General features: G+C 44.4%; 2 protein-coding genes across 4 annotated transcripts in view; both read left to right on the top strand.

Moving 5' to 3' along the window:
• Window positions 1-15,631, top strand: part of MAP2 (microtubule associated protein 2) — a 226,405-nt gene extending 210,774 nt beyond the window's left edge. The window contains exons 15-17 of the mRNA XM_041411690.1: window positions 10,158-10,239; window positions 10,739-10,851; window positions 11,463-15,631. Of these exons, the coding sequence (XP_041267624.1) occupies window positions 10,158-10,239; window positions 10,739-10,851; window positions 11,463-11,678 (411 nt within the window). The 3' untranslated portion in view covers window positions 11,679-15,631. The remainder of the gene's footprint in view (window positions 1-10,157; window positions 10,240-10,738; window positions 10,852-11,462) is intronic.
• A 7,208-nt stretch (window positions 15,632-22,839) lies between these two features.
• The window catches only part of UNC80 (unc-80 homolog, NALCN channel complex subunit), a 124,000-nt gene continuing 119,417 nt past the window's right edge, over window positions 22,840-27,422 (top strand). For all 3 annotated transcript variants that reach the window (XM_041411679.1, XM_041411677.1, XM_041411678.1), the window contains exons 1-2: window positions 22,840-22,931; window positions 24,257-24,305. In XM_041411679.1, coding sequence (XP_041267613.1) covers window positions 22,840-22,931; window positions 24,257-24,305 — 141 coding nt within the window. The remainder of the gene's footprint in view (window positions 22,932-24,256; window positions 24,306-27,422) is intronic.

Genomic DNA, 27,422 nt, shown 5'->3' with positions numbered 1-27,422 from the left:
CCTATCCTATCTCCTATCCTGGGAACCAAGGTTGAGACCAGCTCTTCCAGATATATTTTTATAAACAGTTTAGTCCCTATCTAGAGGAGGGGGAATTTGAAAAAGAGTTGAACTGGGGGGATTACCTCACCAACCATGCTTCTGATTGGGGATTCTTGTCAGATATGCTAATTTGTAAAACCTATAAAAACTGTATACACACCATGCTGTATGTACATCTTTGGTGTTTTCCACCTGGGGAATTGTGCACCTAAGGATCCTTACAAAGGTAACCCCTTTTTACCACCCTAACTGTGTCTGGCTCCTTATTTTAGGACCGGTGAAAAGGCATCAGGATGGCAGGAGAGATTCCCTCCAACACACACCCCAGAGCCCCATCATCATGATTTGCAGGCCTGTCTGCAGAGATCAGTGGGCTTCTGGCATGTTCCCTGTCAGTACAGACACAGACTGGTCTGGCTGGTGCACCAGAGCTGAGCACCTCCTGGAGAAAGGGAGGTCAAAAGTTCTCAGTTAAGCTCCCCTTGAGGGGGCATCTTACAGTTCCTCCTCCTTCTGCTGTTTCACATGTCTTTGCACCACTTTATGAACACTCATGACTGCCCAAAATCTGCAAGTCTGTAAGTTATTTGCTGTTGGTATAATGGCTGCTGAAGAGTGTCTAGAAAGATGGTGGAGAGCAAGGCTTCATAAAAAGTGCAGTCTGGGCTGTTGCTGGATTCCACTCTCCTTCCAGCACATCATGTGCTTTTTCTTCAGTCCGTTGTAACAACATACTTGAATCAAAACCACTCTTAGGCCCGAGTTAAGAGGATATTCCTGCACAGATCAGTGATGAACATAAATGAGTTTATAAGGGCCAAACTCGGTGCCTTCCCCAGCCAGAGGCACCTGAGGCAGCTGTACAGGGAGGTGTGGATTGACATAGAGCATGACTGTTGTTACATAATGTAGCTGAGAGACTGGGAGGCAATTGTTTCCACACTGTTGGCTTCACTCATTGGAATAAGTTTGTGCATTTGTCAACTCAACAATTCAAAACTGTAAAATAAATTAATCTCTGTCAGTCTGTTTTTGCTTTCTTTGTACATTCCCAAGTCTGGGGATTTGCAAGACATTTAAAGGGATTTATTCTGCACTGAAAATTAGAAATGAATTCACCACTTGTTAATTGCAGATCTACAAATGTTAAGAGAAATCAGGAATTTCAGGTACAGCTTCAAAACTCTGTCAGAGCTGAAACCTGTAATTTTTAAGATTATAAAATTTCGAATTTTGGCTGAAAATTGCAGATCGGACAGAAATAACATCTTGCAGCTCCAGTGTTCAGACTACACTTGTTTAAAGGAAGGCTTGCCTGAGTACAGTCTGTACAGTTAAGCCTTGAATTATTCTGGATAAAAAGCTAGATGTTCTTCCTGACTCATATTTAAGAAAAATTAAGCAATCACTGCCAGCCTCTAGCAAGTTTCAGAAGGGCTTTTTTGAGGAAAGGTGTTTGGTAGCTAGAAACGATCAGAGAATTAGGACAGAGTAACATCACTGCAGTACCTAACCCATCTGTAAAATGTGTACCCTGCCTGTGAGGCAAACTGTGAACCACAATCAGGAGGCTCCCAAGCATCTCATGGGCTCTAGCCACTGAGAGAACTTCTACCCACTGCAGTAGCCATCTGTGTCTCTCAGTTTTTTGTAGGCAGTGAGCAGCAGTGCCCTGATTTCTGCCACGCAGATGCTCAGTCTAGGGCTGAAGGTGCCACTTTCTGGAGGATTCAGTATCTTTCCACCAACTACAGTTGGCAGCTCAAGCAACCAGTTCCAACTCTTAGCTGGCTAATGTTAGAGGAGTCAAATTCCAGCTGTGATGGTACCATGTGGTGGTGTTCTCTCGTTAATGACTATGGGGAGAAGTTGTATTTTTCCCCCTAGAGTCGATTGAAATTACCAGGATGTAAATTCCTGTGAAAGTCTGAGTTATCCCAGCAGCCAGCTCAGCAAAGGAGGTGTTTCCAGCTGAGCTATAAGTAGCCTAAATTTTGAGAAATAAAATGAGAAAGGTTGTTGTTTTGGGAATAATGCTCAGGGAATACATAATCTGGATCAAAGCTGTTTCATCAAATTATAATGTTCTATTTTGCATGCAAAGGTTAGAAAAGTTTGTTTTGCTAGACAAGAAGGACCGGAAAGAAAAGAATAATAGAAGGTTTTATATTGGAAATTTGGATTTGAACAATAAAATGCTAAGGGACATTTCTGCTGAATGTTGGGAAAGCCAGTTTGCATGAAGAGATGACTGCAAGATATTTTTGAACTTGAACTGAACAACCTAATGCTGAAGTAAAGAAATTCCAGATGTAGTGGCTCAAAACTCATGTCTTCTCAAAGACACAGAAACTGATCTGGAAACTGATACTTGATGCTCAACACTTGGTATTTGAAGCTAATAGTACTCTTTCCATGAGTAGGAACTATTGTGACACAAATTTAAGTATTGGATTCTGAATTTTAGCAAAATCTGTTAGTTTGGTTGTTGTTGGGTTGTTGTTGTTAAAAAGAGTACTAAACCAAGGATTTTGTGTTTTAGGTGAATTAATTGTACTCCCCGGATTTTTTTAATTTGTTGTGAATCTTCAATACTTTTTTACAATTCTTTTGATCAGCTTTCTAGCTTTAGTGAGGAGTGTGACTTGAGAACGTGCTATGGTTCATCTGACAGGGATCTTGCACTTCCTTGAAATCTCTGTTAAATTCAGCTGTTGACTATTGACTGTAAACTCTTTGGCATAGAAAGTGGTCATTTCATTTTTTACTTATAGCATAATTATGCAGATCCTCTTAAGTATTTGTCCATAGGCCTTTCCTCCCCTGATTGGTAGGGACATGCCTAGTTCAGCATGGCCATCTTGTGAATTACTTTATTACAGTGATGTGAGGGTAGGTGTAAAGAAACTTGTCAATCAGCCACTCTTGTCCTATGCAAGAAGTCAAGACTTGGCTGATCACAATATTGTCTGCCTCTCAGTATGCTTTCAAAAGTCAGAAAAGACTGCACCTTGCTCCCCCTTTACTAAGATCAGGGTGAGAATGGTACATTATTTTGAATATCACTAGCTTCTGGACTGGCAGCCTTGCTTGGTGTGTGTATCCACTTATTCCAGGAGTGCAAAGCCTGAACATCATCACAATCCCTGTCTGTAGGTGTGGAGAATCTGAGGCACAGTCTTTCTCTTCAAGGACTTTACTAATCCAAATAAATACCCTCTGTCTCCTTTTCCTCTCCCTGTAGCCTCTGGCAGGAGTATGAAGACTAATATGATCTGTCCTTGGCAGCAGATAAATTTGGAAACACTTTGAACTCTCTCTTGATTCTAATCAGTTTTTAACCTTAACCTTACTTCCTGTGCAAGACCAATTCTTGTCTCACTTAAATACCTGTGTTAACCTGGAGATCAAACACTGAAATAATGTCTAGTTCCTGGGATATAGCTTAGTCAAATTGCTGTGGTAAATAGAAGGAATCTTTTGTTTTTGATAAGCTATTAGGAGTCTGGAAGCTTTTCCCAGTGTCACAGCTCCACAGCATGTTCAAACAGCAAGCCGAGCCAAGCTAGAGTATTTTTAAATGCTTTAGGCAGTATTTGTGGCAGAGCTTCTCAGAGGCTCTAATTGCAAGGCACGGAGAACATAAGCTATCATTTCCTTGGAAAAAATATCCAGAGCCTGTAATATCATCAGCATCACAATTTCTGTTTTTCAAATATCTTTTCCAATGTATGCCAGTGTAGTATGCCACAGAAGGGAAGCTGTTTATGGACTCTGCCCAGATGTTGATAAGTCTGGGGCTTTTCCTCTTCTTGTGAAAAGCAGCTGAACTGAATTATTCTAGGCACCAATGGAATATAATTCTTTATCTTGCATGAGCAGCTTTTGGACATTGGTGTTGTCTTTAGCAGTGAACTAAACTGCTAAAAAAAACTGAACTAAATTCTCTTAGGAATTTCTCTGCCTTCCTCTCAGTGTTTCTACAAATTTCTGCTCCTCATGAACACAGTGGTGTAGTACTGGCAGAGGAGGACCTGCAAACTGTTGTACATGGAGTCTTTGAAACCCAGCTCATATTCTGCTTAACAGGAGGCATCTATCTGACTGGGAGATTCTGACTGGAAGACACAAGTGTTGTGTCTCATAGCCTGTCTTCTTCTTGTGCCAGCAAGCTTACCCCAAAAGTATTCCCTGTGCTCTAGTGTAGATGTTTCCCTTGGACCACAACCCCCAGCTGCTGATTGCCAGTCAGGCCACTGAAGGAGTAGGAAGGGACCAGTTAACTGTGCTGAGTGCATAGCAATATATGCCTCATCTAAATCAACTCTGAGAAAAATACCTTGAACACTTGTTTTCCTTGCAAGCTATGCATAAATGCTCCACATTGCCCAGAGCTCTCACAGGCAGCATTCCAGCTGCATGGGTGGGTGTTGGAGTGCGCTCTCCCAGTCCTGCTGGGGACTCTCTGGAAGCAGTGGGAGTCGCTGAGGCCATGCTGTGTGCATGCTGGCACACAGTCTGCCTTGGGCTTCAGTTCTGGACCATTGCTGAGGAATCAGCAGAAGACAGAGTGAGGGGAAGGCCCGTCAGACTTCCAGGGCTTCAGAGAGAAGCCAGTTTTCTCTTGGGCAATATGGTTTTGTAGAATAAACATTGCATTGTCTGTATGGCTTCAATTTTCCACCGTGGTTTAATTACACATAATTATGACAAGTGCTGAGGAGCCTCTGCTTCATCTTAATCCAAATACTGACTTCCAGGCCCTTTCCAGCATACCTGAGAAAACCAGTAATCACATCAGAAGAGAAGGTACCCACTTCATACTGGCAGGTCAGAACATGGGTTACAAGGGACTCTGTCGTGACATTATCTTGTTGGGATTTCTAGAGAGTGTGAATAGAAAGCAGTCCTGTTTCTGCCACAGACTTTCATTTTGCCACACGCAGAATGTTCCCTTTCCTGAATGAGAGCATGAGCAGGCTTGATCTTTCATTTAACTTCCAGCACAACTGAAGTGCCTATATGTGCGTCCCTACCACACCTCCACCCACACACAAGATGTACATACACATTGGAACACAGAGAACCTTCCTGGTGAGTCATTGTGTTTGCGCTGCCTCTGTTGCAGGCAGCTGCATCATCTAATTCCTTTCATCAAGTGCCATCATGAAAGTTTGCCATTTTCTTGTGGCTGTACTCCCTCACGTGGCAGTTCCTTGCTCTGATAGTTAAAGATTTTCTTCCACATGCCAGCTTCAAATGATTCATAGTCAGTTTACATTCTTTGTTTGCAAGCCAAAATTTCTCTTTAGCCTAAATGGTTTCTGTCCCTTTCTGGTAAGCTCCCTCTCCTGATTACAATGATTCCTCAAATAAAACTGCTCCTGCAGTCATGCTGGCTGGCTGGCAATCTCAGCCTTTCTCAACTCATTTGGAACTTGTTGGACAATTTCAGCCAGTGCTGGCAAGGGAGCAGTGGTGAGCAATACAGGCAGTCCCTCCACACAGAGTGATGGTTGTTGAGAGAGTATGGAATAGGGACTCAGCATAACACCATCACTGGGGTAAAGGCAGTGAACTCAGCCCTTCTCCACAATCAGGGACAGCAAACTCTTGGCTGATTGTGTATTAGTGTTTGCCCAGTCTAGCAGACTTGGGAGAAAGCTTGGGACAAAATGCTGGCTGGAAGGGATAGGGCTTGCTGGTGTATACAGGATGGATGAATGAAGTAGTTAAAACCCTTATCTACAGGAAACAAAGCCCTGTTCATTTGTGGAACACTTAGTTATAGAGGGTGGTTATGATTGAAATATGCGCAGGGATACTGATATATCCCAGGAAAGGGAGAAACAGATAATCAGGGAAAGCCTGAATCAGCTCAGTTCCTCCCTGTGCCAGATGAGCAGCAGAATGCATGCATGTCCCTCAGCTCTCTTCAGCCCTCAGCACAGGACACAAATGATGCATAAGTCTCCTGCTGGCCCTGCTGCACAGGGGCACATTTCACCCAGTGAGATGGAGAGATAATTGAGATGATTGGTTCTTTATATATCTGCTAGCCAGGTCCATGGGCCATGAGACTCATGAACTGTCAGACTTGAGTGCAAATTTGAGTGCAAATCAACCTTAGGCACTTGATCAAAGGCACTCTCAACTTTTCACCTTGCTTTGGCTCCATTTTAAGCTCCAGGCCCCCAGTGCAGAGGTCTTGCCATGACCCATAAGTCAGCATTTTCAGAGCAAATGAATCCCTGTGGCCACAGCTGAGAAGTGCTGCTGATCCATCACTGAGAGATGTGCTCAGAAAGTGCCAGGAAGGCTTTCTTTCTGTTTTGCTCAGTTGTGTCTGGCTGGAAGCTGTCTGAAAACCAGATCTGAATGCGCATCTGATGTGTGGTTATGTAACTGATGTGACATGTGTCTCATATAGTACTGGGGTACATTTTTAAACAAATGTCATATTGAAAGAAAGCACAAGCATGAAATTCCACAGGCATTTGCTTTCACGTTTCAGTGTACATTGGTTTACTTGGACAGATAAGCAGATGGGAAGGGGAAAGACAGAAATCAGTTTGACTATTGAAGATGCCCTTCTGAAGGTGACCTACCAGTTGTGCGGGGTTGGCTGGTGTTGTCATCATTGGTGTTGCTGAGCCTGCCATCACACCAGATCTTTATCAGTTAAAGCAAGGGTTTTGCTGATTTAAGTTAAAAATAGTTTTAACATTCTTGATTTAGTTGTTATATGTAATAAGAAGGATCCATGAAACTGCTTGCTATGAACTTCTTCATATTAGCTGCAAAGAGTGACCCTCTGAACATTTCTTCTGAGAGTTTACTGGATTTAAGTTAAGGTTGCACTCCAGTACCAGAGGATGCAACTCACTATCAAATGTGCTGTTATCCCCACTGCAGCAGCCACAAGCTGCAAAACCTGATGCCCCTGTAAGAGGGCAAATATTATTTTCCTGGTCTGGAGAGGTGAGACACAGAGGGAGTGATTTGTCTCAGATTTATCAGGGAGCCTGGGGCAGTTTGGGGACCTTCACAGGGTTCTGTTTCCTCCCACTGTGACTGCTTTAGCTGTTCTGGTGCTGCTTTGTGCTCCCAAAGTGGTGTGAAGCTGCAGTAAGGAGCCTCAGTGTGCATTTCCCTCAGTAGCCAACAGGGCTGGGCTCAGTACTCTGTCAGTGAAGGCTCTATACGTGCCATTTAGCAAAATGCACAGATAATAACCCAGATTCTGTGGCTTTCTGTACAGGAAAGAGTGTAAATTCCTATTGTATATTAATACATAAAAATAAAAGCCAATGTAACACTTGATTAAAGATTTCATATTTAACCCTGATGCAAAGAAAGCAGGTGCATCCTTGGATAGAAACACCTTCTCACCCACCTGAAAACTCTGTTACTGATGAGCACAAACCCCTGCGCCTGCTCAGAAATAAATCTGAAAATGGTGTTAGTCAGGTGTGCACCCAGTTGTCCCTGCCCACTAGCCTTTGCCATGCAGCTGCACATCATTCCTGGGAGTACAATTATTGGTGGCACCTGTGCTCTGCTAAGTAGAGGAGCTGCTTTGCCATGGGGGTCAAGCACGGGACAGCACAGCCTGCCCTGGACAGAGTTTGCCTCCAGGCACTGTCCAGTGCCTGCGGTGGCTGAGGTAACATATGAAAAGTGTGGACTCCTGGCATGTGTAAGGGAGGCTGGCATCATTGAGAGAACAGTGAAAACCTTACCTTGTTGTGTGAAGAGACTAAGAGCGTGGGGGAGGAGCACAGTGCTGCTAGCACTAGAAAGTAATTGTGCCCAAATCTGGCACACCAGATCTCTGGCTGGCAAAAAAATAAAAAAACAGTGACTGCACCTCCAGCTTTCCAGATGCTGTTGTTTTCTGCCTTGCTCTGTAGTAAATGACAGTAAAGAGAGAGAGCAGTAGAGAGCTCTGACTAGTTGAAGTAATTTTGTTGCTCCCTTTTCATGGCACTCTGAGGTCTGCTTTATGTATGTAGCTGCTGTTACAGCTGTATGGCAGAAGGTGGGTTGAAATACCTCAGGATTTTAGCCTGTGCTGGCTGGATCTGGGATTTCTGCATCAAAGGCTGGAGTGCTGAGCTGTGGGAAGGTCTGTTCCCATCTTCTTGTGGCCAGTTCAGCAGAAATACCGAACATCACTCAACAGACCGTAGGACAGGCTGTCCAAAGACTAGGCCCAGTCCAAGCAAGCATGGAGTTCTTTAAATTTTTTAGGGGAAAGCCACCTCTCATTCCTTCCAGTATAGAACTTTCCCCTTTGTATTTCACCACCACTCTGTGAGGTAGAAAAAGAGCAGTGCAATATATTTACAGATGCTGTGTGAACATACTAAGAGGTTGATAGGGTTTATTTTCTCACATTTCAATACAAGTGTGAGAAGGAGTCACTGTAGGAGGCAAATTTCCCTCGTTTCCTTGTCCTGCACCCCCAACTGAGTGTGTGTGTATGGTATATAGTAAGTTACCTCCAATTCCTTTTAGGTTAGGATTTTAAACAAGAAGATCGATTTTAGCGATATTCAGTCCCGGTGTGGTTCCAGAGATAACATCAAACATTCTGCAGGGGGAGGAAATGTAAGTAGTATGGACACCCTGTGAACAGGCACTTGCACTGTGGTGAAGCACCTGACACAGGCAGAACCCTCTGTCTCCCTTCCTCTGAGCGCTGCTTTCCTTCTTGCTGCTGTTTCACATGTGAGTTTGGTCTGGTAGTTGAGTGAACCCTGTGTATGCAGTGGTGGCCTCCTGATCTTTCCCCACAGGGCACAACACAGTTGCAGAACTTGGACAGGGAAAGGAAATGATGAAAGAAGGGTTATCTCTTAAATGATGAAAGAAGAGTTATCTCTAAATGCCCAAGTGAAAGTGCAGTGTGAGCCAAAATGGTTCAGTGCCTTTCTTTCATGGGAGCAGCCCAAGAAAGTAATTTCCAGAAAGAGACTGCAGCTCACAGTGAGACTCCAGCTTCCCCGTTGGGCATTTTCTGTACACCAGTCCTTCCTCAGCTAACCTTTCAGTTATGTGCATTCAGCAGAAGGGAAGAAGAAAAATAAAACAGAAGGACAAAGAAAGCTCAGAGAAGAGGGTGTGATCAGCCAGCATGCTGAGTGCTGATGTCACAGTATTTTTCCAGTATAAGAAACTGAGGTGGCCCAGGGTTTGACCAGACACCTGCTGGTTTTATTGGGCACACTGGAATAACTTAAGGTGGCTGTGACTGTCCTGATGGAGACAATCATCCTTCAGATGGAAAGAGCTGATGGTGTGGGCACATCTGATCCAGGCAGGGTCAATACAGCAGCCAGTGCTGGCCTAAGTCACTGGTGGTGTGGTGAGCAAGCCAGTGGCATTGCAGTTACCCTGGAGCTCCTGTCTGACTGTGACTCCTTGGGGCCTGCCAGCTCAGTGCCTGTGGGCCACATCTTAGAGTTATTTGGGAGTGCAAGCAAGATGGGAGTGTCACTCTCTGGCTGTTCCCAAGCTGGGCTCAGCACAGCCATGGCAAGGTGGCAGCAGGATGAGGGAGGGTGCCTGACCTGCTGCTCTCCAGTGAGCACTGAGCCAGCTGGCTGAGCCTCATCCTGCTCAGGTACAGCTGCAGGAGGCACATGTGTAGATTACTCAGACTCTGCACAGTGGATTGACAGGAAAGGCATACCATATTTAGATGGAGAAAAATACAAAACAGATGGTAAAGAAAAAAGCAGTCACCAAAATATCCTAGTTGCCAGGATGCATAATCGAAGCAAATGGGATGGGTCCTGCTGTGTGCAGGGCTTTGGAGCACCCACTCTGAAAGGAGGAGGCTCAGAAACATTTTAGAAAGAACCCACAAGCTGATCTCCTTTATCTTCCTCCTCATTTTGCTAATAGTAAAGCTTAACCCAGCTTTGTCATCTCCTAAAGTGGGAGATTTCCTCTTTTGTGGCATGGTCTGTTTTCTACTAACCATTTCTCCTTTTCCAGTGGTTTATAGAAGCCTCTCACTCTTTCTCTGCAGGACTTGGCTTTTAATTTTTTTTTTTTATTTTATTCTCTTCATTCCTGTAATTTTTGTATGTGTGCACTTTTGACAGGTACAAATTGTAACCAAGAAGATTGACTTGAGTCATGTGACTTCCAAGTGTGGCTCACTCAAGAATATCCACCACAAACCAGGTACTGTAGGAATTTATGGGTTGTGGGACAAAGCAAGGACCTAATACTGTTGTTTGAGCTCAAAATCGTGGATGATACTGTTCTCTTTTACAGTCAAAGAGAAAATAAATACTCTTTAGTAATAAAAATACATTAAATTACTTAACTAAATTTATAATGGCATAAAGGTATGAGACCACCTAGTTCAGAGAGGTGATAAAAAAACAATGCCAAATGATGGTGCTCTGGCATAAGATTGAAATACAGGCTGAAGTCAGTGAAATACTTAAGCATGTGTTTAAATCCCATGAAAACCAGTAGGACTGCAGCACCTGCTTGCAGTTTAAATATATGTAGAAGATTTTATATTTTACTGAACATGCAGAGCGTTATTCTGTGCTTCTCCAAAACCACTAGATCTCAACTAAAAGGGAAGTAATATGAGTGCACTCATGCTTCAGTTCACACTTTCTCCTGCACTATTTTAATTTCCTAATCTGTGTTTTCTTTTCCTCTGTAGGAGGTGGGCGTGTGAAAATTGAGAGTGTGAAACTGGATTTCAAAGAAAAAGCTCAGGCTAAAGTTGGTTCACTGGAAAATGCCCACCATGTACCTGGTGGTGGTAATGTCAAGGTAAAGGAACAGCTGTCAGAAAAGACTCCCACTGTCCCCCTGGCCCAGCTCTAAATTCAGTGATGGCTCTGAATTAATTAGGAAACATCTGTCTGTCCTTTTTCAAGCACACTCATATACCAATTTGTTCCCTTTGAAATTTGCATTTGTATGTAAGCTGAGAGTGAAATGTCATGTAGTTTGTGCACTGTCTTTTCCCCCTAAAGATAAACCTTTTTGTTTGGGACTGAGGGACAGCACAGGTATGATCTGAGATGAGGACTCCATTGTGAAACAGGAGGAAAACATCCTGAAAGTAAAATCACTCCCATGAACATTTGAAAATACAGATTTTGAAAACAAATCATAGTGCCCATATAATGCTTATGAAATTTGTACAGCTAGGAATTTCTCTTTAAAGCATCCATCAGAGACAGAAATGGTACGAGAATGTAACATAGTATGCCAGTAGCTATTAAACAAGGTGAAAAATTCAATTTTCTAAGGAGAGAAGAAGCTTTGATCCTTCTAATAGTTTTTAAAAGTAAGCAAAATGATGCCCAGATGATGATCCATAATGAGATAATTTAGTGAACATATGATGTGTGAAATTCTTTATTTTCCTGGAGCAGATTGACAGCCAGAAGCTGAACTTCAGAGAGCACGCCAAGGCCCGTGTTGACCACGGGGCTGAGATCATCACGCAGTCACCAGGCAGGTCCAGCATGGCCTCGCCACGCAGACTCAGCAACGTCTCGTCCTCTGGAAGCATCAACCTGCTTGAATCACCCCAGCTTGCTACCCTTGCTGAAGATGTCACAGCAGCCCTTGCCAAGCAGGGGTTATGAATTTGCTCATTTTGCGTTGTATGAAGTAATAATATTTAGGCATGAGCTCTTGGCAGGAATGGGCTCAGAGCAGGTGTTACGTTCATTCTTTACCATGTCTAAGTTACATCCCAAGACTTGTAGTTACCATACAGTTAAAAAAAAAAAAAAAAAAACAGAAAAAAAAAAATGAATTCCATAGATGCAGAAATTGGCCTGACCTCCATTTACAACAGGAAGACACTGGCTTTATATGGGTATACAGCGGTATGTTACATTGGACAATTATTGTTGCTCTGCTCTGTCTTGCATGGAGTACTGTAGTATGATAAAAATGCATTTTTACCTTTCATGTGCCTGAAGGCCATCCACCTCTTTCTGAAGAGCCTTGTTAATATCCCAAGTTGCTCATTTCACAGTTCTTTTGATAGATGGGGAAATAAAAAAGAAAAGTTGCCCATTGTAAGTTATTACAGGTTAAATTAACAGTCTGCTTACCAGAAGGAAGGGCATATAGGGAAATTGAACTTTAATTAAAAAAAAAAAGTTACTTTGTATAAATGAGTAGAACAAAAGTTGAATTAAGTTATTAACATTTTTTGAACTTGGTTAATTATGTCAGTGTATAGCTGGAAAGCCAATAAATTATTTAAATAATAACTAAAAATACTAGCTGAAAACATTTGAATTGTGCTTTGGGAAGTGACGTAAAAAAGCTGCTGAAAGCGAGCACTCATACCCCAACAGACTTGTGTCTGATTAGAAAAGTTGGTTAAGCAGCTAGATTTGTGTGTATACCACCAGTTCCACATTCTTTCCATCTGTTTGATACAGTATTATAAATATATATATTTCTCTGTGGCCATTTGTGATACGCCCTCCTCATATACTTGAATATTCTACTTCTTTATTCACAGTATCTGTGTCTCTTGCACCCTTTGGTGTTGCAATTTTAGGTATGTAAAAGTAGATGTTAGCAGGGGGTTTTTTCCCTATTCATAAGAATACATTTAAAAAAGATGAAAATTGTAGCATGAAGTTGCTTTCTGTAACAACTAAAAGCCGTGACCCTGTTTTAGTGACAGATGCAAGTCTATTCTGTGATGCTAGAAAAAGGATTCCTTCCTTCTTCCCTTCCCTCCCTTTCTTCACAAAGGAATGATTTTTGTGGGGTCCAGATGTTTGTAAAAGAGTCTCCAAAGAAGGCTGAGTTTGGACTATGGATTTTTAAAAAATCCACAATAGTTTGGTTCTTTGGTTCTTTCCTTTCTTTCTCTCTCTCTTTCTTTCTCCCTTTCTTTCCTTTCTGTTCTTTCTCTTTCCCTCCCTTCCTTCCTCATCTTTTCCTTCATTCCCATAGTAACAATGAATGTTTGATTTATTGTTTTTCTTTTGCTAAAGTTGAAACACAGAAAAAAAATATTAAGATGTTGTTTCCACTCCTTTAGTGATGTCTCACATGTACACTCAGGCACTCAGATAACAGTGATAACCATAGCAGAGATGCCTGTAAATTACAATACATGAATAAATAAAAATCAGCTCCCTAGACTGGTTGTCATAGTGATTCATCAATTAAATAGGGCATCTTAAAATCTGAGCAAAGTGGGATTATGTTGACTATAAAAAGTATAAGAAAAAGTGTGCATGAAAGATAAAAGGCAGATACAAACCAACAGATCTAGTGGAGTTACCTGAGAGAACACTGGTGATAGGGATGATCCTCGGCAACAGATCATCACCTGCTGATGCCCTATGTACATGAGACATTAAGGAATGACCAGTTTGCATTCTTGCAGATTGTTTTATCTTTTCCTTTTGAAACCTCCTAATTGAACTTTGCACTGTCAGTTGAGCTATACTTGATGTATGTATTAGGTTAATGATGTGTTCTGGAAACTTTCGATCTGTTCTTTTTCCTTCTGAATTTTTGTGTGTGTGTGTGTGTGTGTGTGTTGGGGTTTGGTCTGAAAAGACTCACAGAGATTTTTATGTCTGTGGAGATTCTAAAAATGAGTGGCACAGGATTCCCCATCATTACATTCAGGTAGTAATGCAGTTACTGGACAGTAAATATTCAGTGGACCAAAGTGGGGTTTTGGCTAAGCTGCTACAGCAGTACAAACACAAAACAGAGTGGTTAAATCTCTCAAACTTTTACTGAATAAGAACTTCTGACAGCCCCAAACATGACATTTCAGCTCTGCAAAAAGCTTTTTCACACAACAAAGTACCTAACACTGTTTGTAAGTCAGTTGTTTCATACAAAATACAGTGAGTTTAGAACCATCTCAAGTGCAATTGGAGGATTCTGATTTCTGCCTTGTATTTGTTACACTTCTGCTTAAAGTAATCCTAAGAATTCACATGGAAACAGTGTCAAGTGCGGTACATTCAAATCTTCTTCCCATTTTTTCCTAAAAACAACAGACAGAAAGGAAAACTAACAGTATTTGTATCACTTTGCTCTGATTATGCTATCAATTAATATAAATTAGCCTTGCAGTGGTTTTTCTTTCTATGCCTTTTGCCAGTGTAGGAGAAAAACTATGGTACTACTGAACCTCTGCTCTCTGAACCCGAGCAGCATCTCATGGGAACAGTGTTAACCTGAGACTCGTGTTTCTATTCTGCTTTTAAAATTGGCATACTTTAGAAAATAAGGCTTAGTTAATCCACCTATGAGTCCAAAGTTAGAGCGTGTAACACACCAAGTCATTTATTTCATGCATTAAAATGAGCTTTCTTGTTTTGACTGAAGCAAAGACCTATGTAATCATTATCATCCTTCCATAGAAAGAATCCTAGAATGCTGTGGAGTTAGATGAAAAGGAATTAAGAGTTTTGTGCTTTTGAATAATAATTTAAAAAAACAAGTTATATTACATGACTCTAGATGTTCACTGAAAAGCTCATATTAATCTTAACTTTCTCAAGAAGAGTGTTCGTTTTAAAAACAACAGTTTGTAAATATGTAATGCCCACTAAAGAAGATAGAGCCAGCTTCCTGGAAACTGCATCTGTTGTGTTTCTTTTCTACAGGCATGTTGAGCCAGCAGGTTTGTTGGGTGCCTGAGACCCAATTGTGTAACAAAGCAGAGGTAATCCAGACAAAAGGAATGGTGAAACCTTGTTTGGGTACCTAGGGGAGCACCCCAAATTTAATAATCATCGGGTTGTAGAGATGAAAGAGTGCTTCTGCCTCATCTGCAGAGGTCTGTTTCTATGTAACCACAAGCTGAAACAAATCAAAGTTGAGCAAACCTCTGTCCAGCAAGAGTAAAGGAAAAACTAAACCTGATGAGGAAAATTATGAGCCCACGAGGGCAATATATATTTTCACTGTACAGCAGTAAATGGAATTAATTATTCAGTCCTATGCTATGGTACAGTAGTAACCTCATCATGACTGCTCACACGTCTAAGTTTGCCTAAATACACGACTCAAAGGGAGTCAAAAGGCAGCCTGTGTTGACTGCCACATGAGCAGAAGTTTTTTTCCATGCTGGACTAAATAGTGTTTGAAACCCAAGTATATGTCCCTTCAAAGGCAAATGCCTTGAAGAGTAGATCACATTAGCTGTGAAAATCAGTGCTGGTAGATTTCTAGCCTAGGTGTCTGTGAGTTCACTCACTAGTCAGATTGCTAAAGCAACTCCCTCTGCAGCTCCAGCAATTCCCACTGCAGGAAGGTAAATTAGTTTCACACTGGGAAAAGTCAAGCGTATAAAAGCCACTTCAACTTTAGCAAAGAGAAAAAGCCACCAAGTAAACATGCTGTATGCTGGGATATCAAGGAATACAGTCTGCTGTTACAAACCTGTGTTTTTTCTGATAATTCTAGAGCCTGTTACCATAAAAGAGGCATTTCTTGAATGGCTGGTGGTAGGTAGTTCATGTTTTTCAATCCGATTTGCAATTGTATTTGTTGCTGTATAGTGATTGTTTTGCAAAATAAACTCGCTTGTCATCTATTGTGTTAGCTTCCTTTGTTTGTGATCCTGCTCCTCCTGAATCCAAGCCCTGCACATCCAGCACCTGCTGGTACTGCCCTCAGTCTGCCCAGGAGTAGTCACAGCGGGTCCAGTTGTATTGTTCAGCCAATCCCTTTCACTTTTGTACAAAAGGACCGTTTTTTATGGCTTGTATCCTCTTGTGCAGGTCAGTATCTCCCTGCTAGGCACAAATTTGTTCTCTGAGAGGGTGATTAGACATTGGAGCTGGCTGCCAGGGAGGTGGTGGAGTCACTGTCCCTGAAGGTGTTTAAGGACAGCCTGGACGTAGCACCTGGTGCCACGGCCTGGTTGACAAGGCAGTGTTGGTTCGTAGTGTTGGTTGGACTCAGTGATCTCAGAGGTCTGAAGATGATCTCCCAACCAAATCAGCCCTGTGATTCTGTGGTCAGCAGCTGTGATGCAGGTCCCTGGATCAGGGACCTCTGGGGATGCTGTGTCGCAGCACCCTGCACAGAGCAGTGGAGGCTGGGCACAACAAGCCCTCAATGTGGCTGCACACCGGCCCTCAGGCCCCTTGTATGCCAGGGAAATGGCGGCCCCGGGCTGCCTGTGTGGTATGGCCACACACCAGCCCTCAGGGCCCTTGTACACCAGGGAAATGGCGGCCTCAGGCTGCCCATGTGGCACAGCCACACACTGGCCCTCAGGGCCCTTGTACACCACGGAAATGGCGGCCCAAGGCTGCCCATGTGGCATGGCTGCACACTGGCCTTCAGGCCCCTTGTATGCCGGGGAAATGGTGGCCTCAGGCTGCCAGTGTGGCATGGCTGCACACCAGCCCTCAGGGCCCATGTACACCACAGAAATGGTGGCCCAAGGCTGCCCATGTGGCATGGCTGCACACCAGCCCTCGGGCCCCTTGTACACCAGGGAAATGGCGGCCCCGGGCTGCCCGTGTGGTGTGGCCACACACCAGCCCTCAGGGCCCTTGTACACCACGGAAATGGCGGCCTTAGGCTGCCCATCTGGCACAGCCACGCACCAGCCCTCAGGGCCCTTGTACACCAGGGAAATGGCGGCCCCGGGCTGCCTGTGTGGTGTGGCCACACACCAGCCCTCAGGGCCCTTGTACACCAGGGAAATGGCGGCCTTAGGTTGCCCATCTGGCACAGCCACATGCCGGCCCTCAGGGCCCTTGTACACCAGGGAAATGGCAGCCCCAGGCCTCCTCCACCCCCCCACCCCGTGGGTCCCCTCAGCCAGCTGGGCACAGCGGGAGCACGTGGACAGTGCCAGGGTGCTGAAGGTGACAGGAGTTGGGGCTTGGGGATGAGCTTTTGGGTCTGTCCTGGAAACTAACGGGGAAACAGCAGACTTTGATGGGTGCTTGGAGTGTGTCATCATGGATCCGCCATGGGTGCATGCTCAGTCCCAGCCTGAACTCAGGCCCAAGGGTGTGCGGCTCTGCGCTCTGGGTGGAACGGAGAAATCATTGATGGGTTTGGAAGGGACCTGAAAGCTCATCTCATTGTACCCCCCGCCATGGGCAGGGACCTTCCACGAGACTGGGTTCCACCAAGTCCTGTCCAACCTGGCCTTGGACATTTCCAGGGGTGGGGCAGCCACAGCTTCTCTGGGCAGCATTCTGCTGAGAGTACTGCCGTACATGACATGTTACTGGGAGTACTGCTGCTGCTCTGGGCAACAAACACTGCAGACAATGTTTGTGTGCCGGCACAGACTACCCACGTGTGCTGGGTGTGGGTGAAGAAGAAGAGATTATGAGTGACCTCACCCCTGATAAGTCACAGCTGTACTAATTACCAAAGAAGAGCAGCCTTGCCCTTAATGGGTTGCAGCTGTGACTAATAAAGTGTGATAAAAGGGTGGGTTGGGCAGCCGGGGGAGCCTTAACAAAGAGGGCCTAGAGGAAGAAGATCTTGAGGAGCTACAGGAGCCCTGAGGAAGAAGGGCTGATCCAGAGACACAAGGCAGAGAGTTGGTGCTGTGGAAGATCTGCTGTGAGGTCAGTCTGGGTCTGATGGAGTTGGAGGCTGCTGTTGGAACTTGCAGTCACAGTGGAGTCAGGTAAAATGCCTGTGGTCAGAGGCAGCAGGGAAATACTTTGCAGTCACATTCCAGCAGGAATAGCCAGCAGTCAGGTCTGTCACAGAAGCCAACAGGAGGAGTTTGCTGTAGTCAGGATGGCTAGGATGTAAGGGAAATTAAACTGGGACCCTTTTCACATTGTTAAATGAGAGTCTGTGTCTTGGCTCACCTCTACCCCTAACAAGAGGTCTACTGCAACACCTGCTCAGCACAGGGTGTGGAGTAGGAGGGAAATACAACTGAGTAGGGTGCCTTAAGTATCCCAAACCTTCAGCAAGCTGCACTTCACACACAATACCGTAATGTTCCTAAGTAAATGCTGTCAGATGACCTGGAGGAATGCTAAAGTGCCATTAATTATCCAATAGAAGCACCCTCCTAAGCATGCTTAGGTACAAGGCAGAGCTAATGCATCATCTACCTGTGGAAAGGGAGAAGATTAAGAAGCTAAGAACAAAAGGGTAAATCATTATTTATGCATTCATGGCTAGAACAATGGTTGAGGACAGCTGGTAAGAACCTGTTTCTCCCTTTCAAAGTGAACAAGGGAGAGATGATGTTTCTGATTGTTGAGTCTTATTAACAGCATGTGGTAGGTGATCTATTTCATAATTTGCCACCAGATTGTGGTGTTGGAGTGTAGGCACACAGATTGTGGTAATTAGGAGAGGGGCTGGCCCAGCCTCATCCCCAGTGAGCTGCAGGTGAGCAGCATTGGAGGTAACGAGACACGTGGCACTGAGCAACCACCAAAGGGAGCAGAGGGCACACAGGGGCAGGGCATCAACAGGAGAGGATAAAAGGCTGGGCTGAGGAACAAGAAGGGCAGATGCTTGCAGCCTTGTGAAGTGCCATGGTGTTACTCTGTATGGATTGAGGCTTTCAGAAATTGTGTGATGACACTCTCTGTTGTGGCCACGTGCTGTAACATTGGAGCATTGAGATGAGTCTGATTTGTGAACAAATTCTTGGTTAACTACTTGTTATTGAGAGGGAGGGAGGCCCAGGAATCCTGCTGCAGTGTTTGTTAGAGGTACAGAGCATCTGTCCATCCTGTGCCTGTCAGCTCATGGGGTGTTCCTTGCATTGTACAGGAGTATGGCAGAAGGTAAGATGTGGATAAGAGGCAGAAGGCCTTCCACCTAGAGGTGTTTGGCTGTGCAGAAGTCCCAGTTGCTGGGATTAAAAAACAGTGTGGCCCTGGTAGAGGGATTCCCAAACCTGTTTTTGTGTGAGCACTCTTGCTCTGGACAGAGAAGCATGCTGGGGAGGAGGTGCTCAGCTCTCTCTGAGGAACAGATGGGAAGGCATGTTTGGTAACTCAGTGGATCAAAAGATCCATGCTTTCTTCTCTAGGAAGAAGGTAAAAAGGGTTGGGTGGGGCAGGGTTTGAGGGGAGGAGATCTGTTGCCTTTTTTCCCCCAAATGAAGCAAAAGTTTTTCACCTGCTACCAGAGCATGGAGAGTCCTGAGCCAAGGGATGATAACCTGACAGTGAAAGCTGAGGATTTTTTTCTTTTCCTTAGTCTTGTCCAGATAATCCCCCTGGTCATCTCCAGTATTTTGCTCCCTCTCATCCTGTCCTATCTAGCTGTGCCTGTAGTGCATGTAACTGCAGTTAAATGTCTGTGTGAATGTTTTGTTCCTTGAACATTATGCAAAGCAGTGACTTACTGCTTAAGGTGTAGAGGGCCTGTGTTTCTGCTCTGTTTTTGAGGTAGAATTCTCAGATGCATGAGTGCTGTGCTACTCAGCTGGTTCTACCTAAGTGTGGCTGAGGGATTAAATATCTAACTGTTCTTGTGGAATGTGATCCAGCTGAACTGCAGTCCACTCCTGCCCAAATTTATGCAGCAACAGCAGCAAAACTTGTCATTTTAGGGGATCCTTGCAGTTTTAGGGCTTATTTATCTTTGTTTCTGAGCACAGTTGTGTTGTGCTTGAGCAGGGCTAGCTAGAAGACCTGTGAAGGAGACCTCTGAAGAACCTTAGCTGGAATGTTTTCATGCTGTTTAAAAGCCCTTAAAGAAAAAAAAAAAAACCAAAAAAAAAAAAAAAACCACAAAAAAAACCAGGGCTTTCTAGGCTTCTCTCAATTTTTACATTCCTTCTACCTGACAGAGCCATATGGGAAAGGGTAGAACAAGTGACATCCATCAGTGCTGATCTTCTGTGACTGGTTGTCCCTAGAGAGAAAGGTTTTCCTTCATGATGGGGCTGTTCAGCCAGGACAGAAGCCTGCTGGCAGCCAGTGGAAGAGTAAGATCTTGAAGCTGTGGGCAAATGTTTTTTTCCCTGCTCTGGAATCTGCATTTAGGAGCTGTTTGCAGCTTTGCTCTTGGAAAGGCTGCTGCACAACAGAATGGCTTGACATACTCTTGAGAGCCTGGATTCTGCACAGAGAGTTCAGATAAATAAGATGTGAATTCTTAGGAGTGTGTACAGCAGGGATTGATTGAGAGTGGGAACTTGGAGAGCATAACCATGGAAACAAGTGCAAGGCAGTGAGCTTTGAGCAGCTTCCTGCTCTGAGCACTCCTGTGTAAGGTGGGAGCTTCATGCTCAGGTTCTGCTCCCTGTCTCCACTCTGTGCCACGCTGCCAGCCCTTTCTGGATCACATCCTGCTGTGCTGGATTGTAAACATAACTGATGAATAAAGGAGTGATCAAGCAGAATCCTGTGATCTGGAGCCATGTCAGACTCCTCCTGCCTGCAGTGAGAGAGGAAATGGGTACATAGTGTCATGGGCATCTTCTGTGACTGACCAGCTGGCATGGGCTTGTAAGTTTTTCAATTGCTGGGAGTGCTGCAGAGCTTTCTTCACTCTTCCCTTACCTGCTTTCTGAAAGCAGTGACTTTTTGCAGTAGTCTTGATCTTTTTGCAGGCAGAATGACCTGTGTTTCTGTGCCAGCCCAAGATGCCAGTGTAGCCTAGGGAACAGAGCACAGGTGAATTTTCAGGACACTTTGCTGTTGTCCTCCTGTAATGGCCTCTCTGAAGAATCTGCTTGTTTCCTCTCTACCCCCACTGTAAGTGAAGGTGGGGGCTGATTTGCAGGATTTTGCCTTTGTAGCATCCACTGTAGTGTTGGTATTTAGGTGTGGTCAAATGCTAACTGCAAATCTGAGAGCCTCTGCTGCCAGCAGAAATTCAGTATAGAGATAAATAAATTTACCACCACTGTAGTGTTGGTATTTAGGTGTGGTCAAATGCTAACTGCAAGTCTGAGAGCCTCTGCTCTCAGTATAGAGATAAATAAAGTCTTCCAGATGGTAAAATTTCTTCTTCTCTTACACATGCAATTCATTTTACTCCCAGAGAGACAGATTACTTCAGTTTGGTGTGCCCATTGTCTCCAAAACAAGGTGAGAATAAAACTTGTCTCTAGCTGCTGTCAAACTTAATGTAAACTACCTTTGCCACCTTCTGGGTTTAGTGCTGGTCATGGCCTGTCTGGATTTGAGATTTGCATCTTCATGCTTGCAGTTCTTGTGACAGAGCCAGCTGTTGATAATGTTTCCTTTGCTCTCTGATTTGTTTTGCATCAGAACTTTAAACCTCTGTACAAATAAAGGGATTTATGTGTCTTTTGTGACTGGGTGCAGTTGGAGAGCAACATGCTGCACTCAAATGGCAAGCTTGACTAGAACTGCAATGTGCAGTTCTATTTTCAGTTACTACACAGTAATCATAAACAAAATTCCAAGCAGTGATTTAGTTTCCTCTCAGTGCTGGGCTGTGTGACCTCCACTTGCTAATGGCTTATGCCAGGGCAAGGCACTGGGTATGCACAAAGAGAGTAAGGAGAATAATACTGCACTTCAAATCTATTTGTTTCCTCTAAAAAGTCTTCATATAAGAAAAAGAATGTCACTTTTTTTTTTTTTTTTTAATGGGAAAACTGTTTGGAATGAACTTGCATTGGTCTGTCTTTTTTTTTTTTTTCTATTATCTGTTGTAGTATACTATCCTCTGATATCCTTAGGTAGAGGAGAGCTAATCTAACGACCTGAGAAATATTTCCAGCAAACCTGAGTGCTTGTATTAGTCAAATCAGTTTGGTGTCTAATTGGAGACACCAGAAAATCTGCTTTGGCACTTCCCATCCTCTCCACCTCTGCCTCAGCTCTTCTGTGTAAGAAAAATCTGTGGAATAACTACCCCAAAGTTCCTCTGCTCCCACCACCTGTTGGATTAAGCTCTTTTCTGACCCAGAGATGGGGCAACTGAGGGGGATTTAAAAACTTTTATTCTCTTTTTAGTCTCATGTGAAGGGTGAGAACGCATATGTTCTGATTCATGCCATCACAATTAGAAGCTAACTATTTCCTAATTACAGTACACTATAAGTGTTTCTTGACCTATCAGCATTAGACACACCATGCTGTAAATGCCTTAAAGCTAATAATCTAAATTACCCCTTGTAGGTCCATTACAATGCATCTTTAGATGCTTTGGAGAAATAGTACTATCAGTCTTATTTGCAAGGGCATCCTTTGAAACTTGTTTCCAGTTCCATTTCTCTCTCAACAATGTCTGTCCTATTCCATGGCATTTCTAAGTCGGTGTTTCTTACCTCAAAGTTTGCGTGCAGATGCACACTGTGTGAGCTTTCTGTCAGGCTTTGAGAATTCTCTACAAACCCGTTTCCCGCAGTGGCCAATCTGCGCTTTCAGGGAGGGTTTGTGACTTGCTTCCCTTCTGTGCCCATTTGGGAAGGAAGAAGGGAAGGGAGGAAGGGGAGTAGAGGGAGGGAGTCGCTCTCCCGCCCGGGCAGGCTCTGGGATGCTCCGGGAACCCCTCTGTCTGGCGGGGCTGCCCATCTTTGCGGGACAGCCCTGTTGCTGCGGGACGTTCGTCGTGCGGAACCTCCCCCGGCACCGCCCGCTCCGGGCACCGGGAGCTGGCCACAGAGGGAGGTGCTGAAGGCACGGAGGAAGCTGAAGGACGCGGACATCTTCGCTCCCCCTAATTTCCTCCCTGCCTTCTGCAGCCATCTTGCACCGGGGCTGCGGGAATGGGGGGGAGAGGGTGAAGAGTTGCGGGAGCCAGAGGCAGCCATGGGAGATCCCGGCCGGTGCGTCTGCTGAGGCTGCAGCAGCTCTCGCCGGCACCATGGTGAAAAGGAAAAGCTCCGAGGGCCAGGAGCAGGAGAGCGGCCGTGGCATCCCTCTGCCCATCCAGACCTTCCTGTGGAGGCAGACCAGGTGAGAGCGGGGCGCTTGGGATGCGGCTGCAACAGGGCAAGTGGGGAGGGGGTGCGGGCCGGCTGCCGCCCGGTGGCGGGGAGGATGCAGTATTGATGCAGTTATTACTGCAGTGCAATGTGAAGCCTTGGGAGGGGGGGGAAAACCCCAAAAACAAACAAAAAAAAAAAAAACCCAGCAAAAAAAAACAACCCTTTCTTTTCTTTTCTTTTTTTTTTTTAACTCAGTATAGTGCAATTTGTGTGTATCTGGTGTGGGAGGAGGTCTCAAGGCAGCTTAACCTAGTGGCAGTCCCAGGCAGCTTCTTGCTTTGACTTTAAACCGTCCATGTCTGCTTCTCTATGCACCTTTCCCTTCCTGCTGTCCCGTGCTCCCCTCCATCCCGTTCCCCCATCTTTTTAAAGAACTCGTGGAGCCCTTGTAGCAGAGGCAGCATCTGTCAGTGCTGCACCAGACGTGCAGCTGTGCTTCTCTCTGAATTTGCAGCCCTCCTGGAAGTGTAATCTGTGCTGTGGGAGGCCAGCAAGCAAACAGATTTGTCAAAGTCTCCCCCCATTTCACTGGAGGGAGAGCGAGGCACTGGAGATGTGTGAGGGGCTAGCAGAATGTATGACTGGTGCTTTGTGAGTCCCGTCAGCCTCCTGTCCTAGCAGGATTCCAAATCGAAAACATTGTGGGGGAGGTTGGAAGATTTGAAGGTTGTGGCTCTAATTTAAGGCCTCAGTCGCAAAATCCCCTTATGCCACAGCCAGTGTCCTTCAAAATAAAATTTAAAAAAAACCTGCAATAAGGTGACCTGATTATTTTTTTAATATTTACTCTGATCTCCTTCTGGAGGAGAATGGTAGAGGGTGAGTGTTCTCTACATACAGCATACAGGCCTGCACTTCACCATGAGCCTTCCACATCAGCAGCTGTGCAGAAAAAATATTTAACACAGAGCTGACAAGTTGATCTCTGGCTTAAAATAAAGGCAAGGCAAAGTTTAGTAATATTTAACAAATTTTAAACACGATATGTTAAAAATGTTTCACTGAGGCAAAATGGCTGAAAATTGTCTGATGGAAGATTTTATCCCTGGGAATGTGTGGGTTGGATTAAATACCTCTTGACATATCAGGGTGGGCATTTTTTCTTCTGCAAAAGATAAGTCTTTATCAGATGTCATCAACAGGTATCTGAACATAGTTTTGGCTTCTGTCTTCCTTTACTGTGAGTTTCTCAGCCTTTTGACAGTGTTCTGACATGAGAAGAATCCTAAAAATAACTGAGAAAAATACATGTTGATGTACTGGATCTCTAATGCTGCTTCCCCTTTCTTTCAGTGCATTTTTAAGACCTAAACTGGGCAAACAATATGAAGCTTCCTGTGTGGTATGTACATGTCTTTTTCAATGCTTGTTAATAACTAGCTTTTCGTGCAGATTAGTCTGACCACAGTGGCTGATCAGCTGGATTTATTCCATTCAGCTTCATTTTGTATTCTGTCACATGAAGGATTTGAAATTATTCCCATATAGAGAATCTGCTTATCGTGTTCATCTTTAGACTAAACAAAAATAATTTATTTGGATATTAGGAGTAAGTAATTCATTAGTAAAGCTGTAGTAATGAAATAAATAATGACATAGACAAACTGAGCTATGACAGTCTGGGTCTAACCTTGCAGTTCATCCTGTGTGGATGTGCTTTTTGCATGAGGCTGACGTAATTTCAATTTGTGATTGCCAAAGGTATTTCAAGGTTATAATATAGAAAATCTAAACAATATTAACAGGCTTTGAATGATACTTTTACCATTGTGCAATATGGGAAACACTTCTGCTGGAAATTAGAGGAAGCATATATTTTCAGGATTGTTAAGGAGAGGATGTTATGCAGATACAAATAACTCTCATTTCTAAATGTACTTCAACTAAAGCCTCCAGTTACTGCCAAAAATGAGGAAAAGCAGAAGACATGAAGCGAGTTCAAATAAGATGGGTATCTAGAGAACTTCAGAATTCCTTGAATGGTTGTTGGTCTTTGGATTACTTAAAGTACATTAGTCAGTTGCAGCCAAACTTGACAGTGTGAAAAAATTTGGTCTGGACATGTATCTTAATAGTTTAAAGTTCTTAGGTCGCTCTACAGCAATTTTCTGACTTCCTTCTCACAAGGCATTATGCTGGAGAAGCTTTATCTGTTGCTGAGTCATTTTCTTCTAAGAAATCCATAAATTTTTCAGGGTTTTTGCTAGATACCAGATAGAGATAGAGGAGTGCTGGCTTAGTGTGTTGGTGAGTAAAATGTTCAATTCTAGCATATGCAGCAGTGATGACTGGTTTTAATGCCCACTGACAGTATCTGGAAAATGGAGCTTGTTGTTTTATGTCCTTTACCAGGAGCCATGCCTTGGAGCACCTCTAACCTGGGGCTGTGGCTTCTTCTGTGTGCTCATACCTGTTATTGGGTAGAGGGGCAGAGCTCCCTTCTCTGTGATGTACCTCTCTGCCTGTGACTCCCTTTGCTTCCTGCTGTGCTGTTGGCATCAGGTCCCCGAGGATAATTCCAAAGCACCTTTCTTCTGGGGGCACACACTGCAATTCACTAAGTGTAAAAAACAAACTACACCCAAAAAAAACCCCTGAACTGCTAGATAACATAAATCACATGCTTCAGCCAAGAGAAAGGGAGCTCTGAAAGCAGGCATTTCATAAAAATGCAATAAATTTCCACCTCTTCGATGGAGAACTTGATTCTTCTCCAATTTTTAACATAATCATTAAATTATGGTAGAAAATTTTCAAAGGTGGAATTTAGTTTTGAGGGATTTGTGGGTTACAGGTTGAACTGACACATTTGCTGCCTTCTGGTTCATCCATTTCCTCTGCCTACTGGTGTGCCCACACCAACACATTCTGTATGATCCAGAGGGGCAGCAGAGTGCTGCATGCATGGGTGAGACAGGGTTTCTGGAACTTGGCAGGTACTTGACTTGTCTTCTGAACCCTCCTGCTGACTACCTAACACCCCTGTATTGACTAGTGTGCCTGAAAATCCTGTGCACCTGTTACATGACCTATCCTTTGGTAATTCTCTAGCCAGAATTGCTGTAGGCTTGCCTATAGGCTGAGGCTTAAATTCTTCTGCTCTGGTTTTGCACTGGCCATAGAAGAACTCAAATGTTTTCTGGAGCATCCTGAAAATTCAGTTTCCTTCTTTTCTGGGCTTTTTTTCCCTTGTCTTTGAAAATGTAATGACATGTTTTATTATTATGGATAATTAAAATATAGCTGTGGAACAAAGTTCAGAAAGAGACCACCTTTGTTTTATCCAGCCAATGGACATGGTTGCAGAAAACTGAATTTCTGTGAGTCAGGTGTTTGACATCTGTGTTGCACTGCTTGTGAATGTTTATACTATTGCTGTGTTTAGTAAACAATGGAGCCTTACCATCCCTTGTGCTATGAACTCCTAGGTGTCTAGATCTTTCCAGGGACTCTTCCTTGCTCAGTGGATCTGCCCCACACTGGCAGTACTTTCTGCCTGCACCTCAAGCTCTTTCCAGTCAGTCTGAAGTGACCTCAGCAGTGGTCTCAGCTTTCCTCCATGATGCAGGCTGAGCTTTGGAAGGACAGGGCATTAAGGTCCCCCCTAGGACACAAGGAGAGTTCAAGAAGCACTAACCATTTCTCTGTGTTTCTGCCATGGTTCTTCTCTACCTGCACTGGGCAATCCTGTAGGGATAGTCCCTGGCACTCCTAAGAGGATGTAACAGGTGGTGCTGTGCTTCCCAAGGGAGCCTCTGGGCACCCTCTGTCAACCCCTGGCTGACCTCTTTGTGCCTTATGCAATTCACTGCAGGTACAGCTTCCCTGGGCTTGGAGCAGAGGAGGTTCAAGCAAAGCTGTTCAGGAAGCCTTGACAAAGGCCAGCCAGAATGCTGCTGAAATGGGAACATGTAGGCACACAGTTTGTGGTGATTGGGAGTGGGGCTGGCCCAGCCCCATCCCCAGTGGCACAGCTGTGAGCAGCAGGTGAGCAGCACTGACAGCAATGAGCCATGGAGTGCCCAGGGCACTGAGCAACCACCAAAGGGAGCAGAGGGCACACAGGGGCAGGGCATCAACAGGAGGGGATAAAAGGCTGGGCTGAGGAACAAGAAGGGCAGGTGCTTGCAGCCTTCTGAAGTGACATGGTGTTACTGTGTACGAGTTGAAGCTTTTTGAAATTGTGGGGTGACACTCTGTGTATGGTGGGTATTTCAGCTGTGACAGGAACAGATAATCTGAAGATGCCTAGACAAGAGGGACAGGACAGAGCAGACAGTGACCCACAGGCTGATCCTGGTCACAAGGTATTTGGCAGTGCCTTTGGCTCTTGGAGGAGATGAAGTTAAAAGGAGAACAGCAGCAGTGGGAAGACAGCCAGACAAGGCTGTCCACCATTCCCTGTGAAAACAGCTGTCACCACCAGGCTGAAAGGAAAAATGCTTGTGTAAGTGGTCCT

Source organism: Onychostruthus taczanowskii, unplaced genomic scaffold, assembly GCF_017590055.1.
Source record: "Onychostruthus taczanowskii isolate IOZ18803 unplaced genomic scaffold, ASM1759005v1 scaffold37, whole genome shotgun sequence".
Taxonomy (NCBI): Eukaryota; Metazoa; Chordata; class Aves; order Passeriformes; family Passeridae; genus Onychostruthus; species Onychostruthus taczanowskii.
Note: the sequence above shows the minus strand (reverse complement) of the source record. Positions and strands in the feature narration are given on the sequence as shown.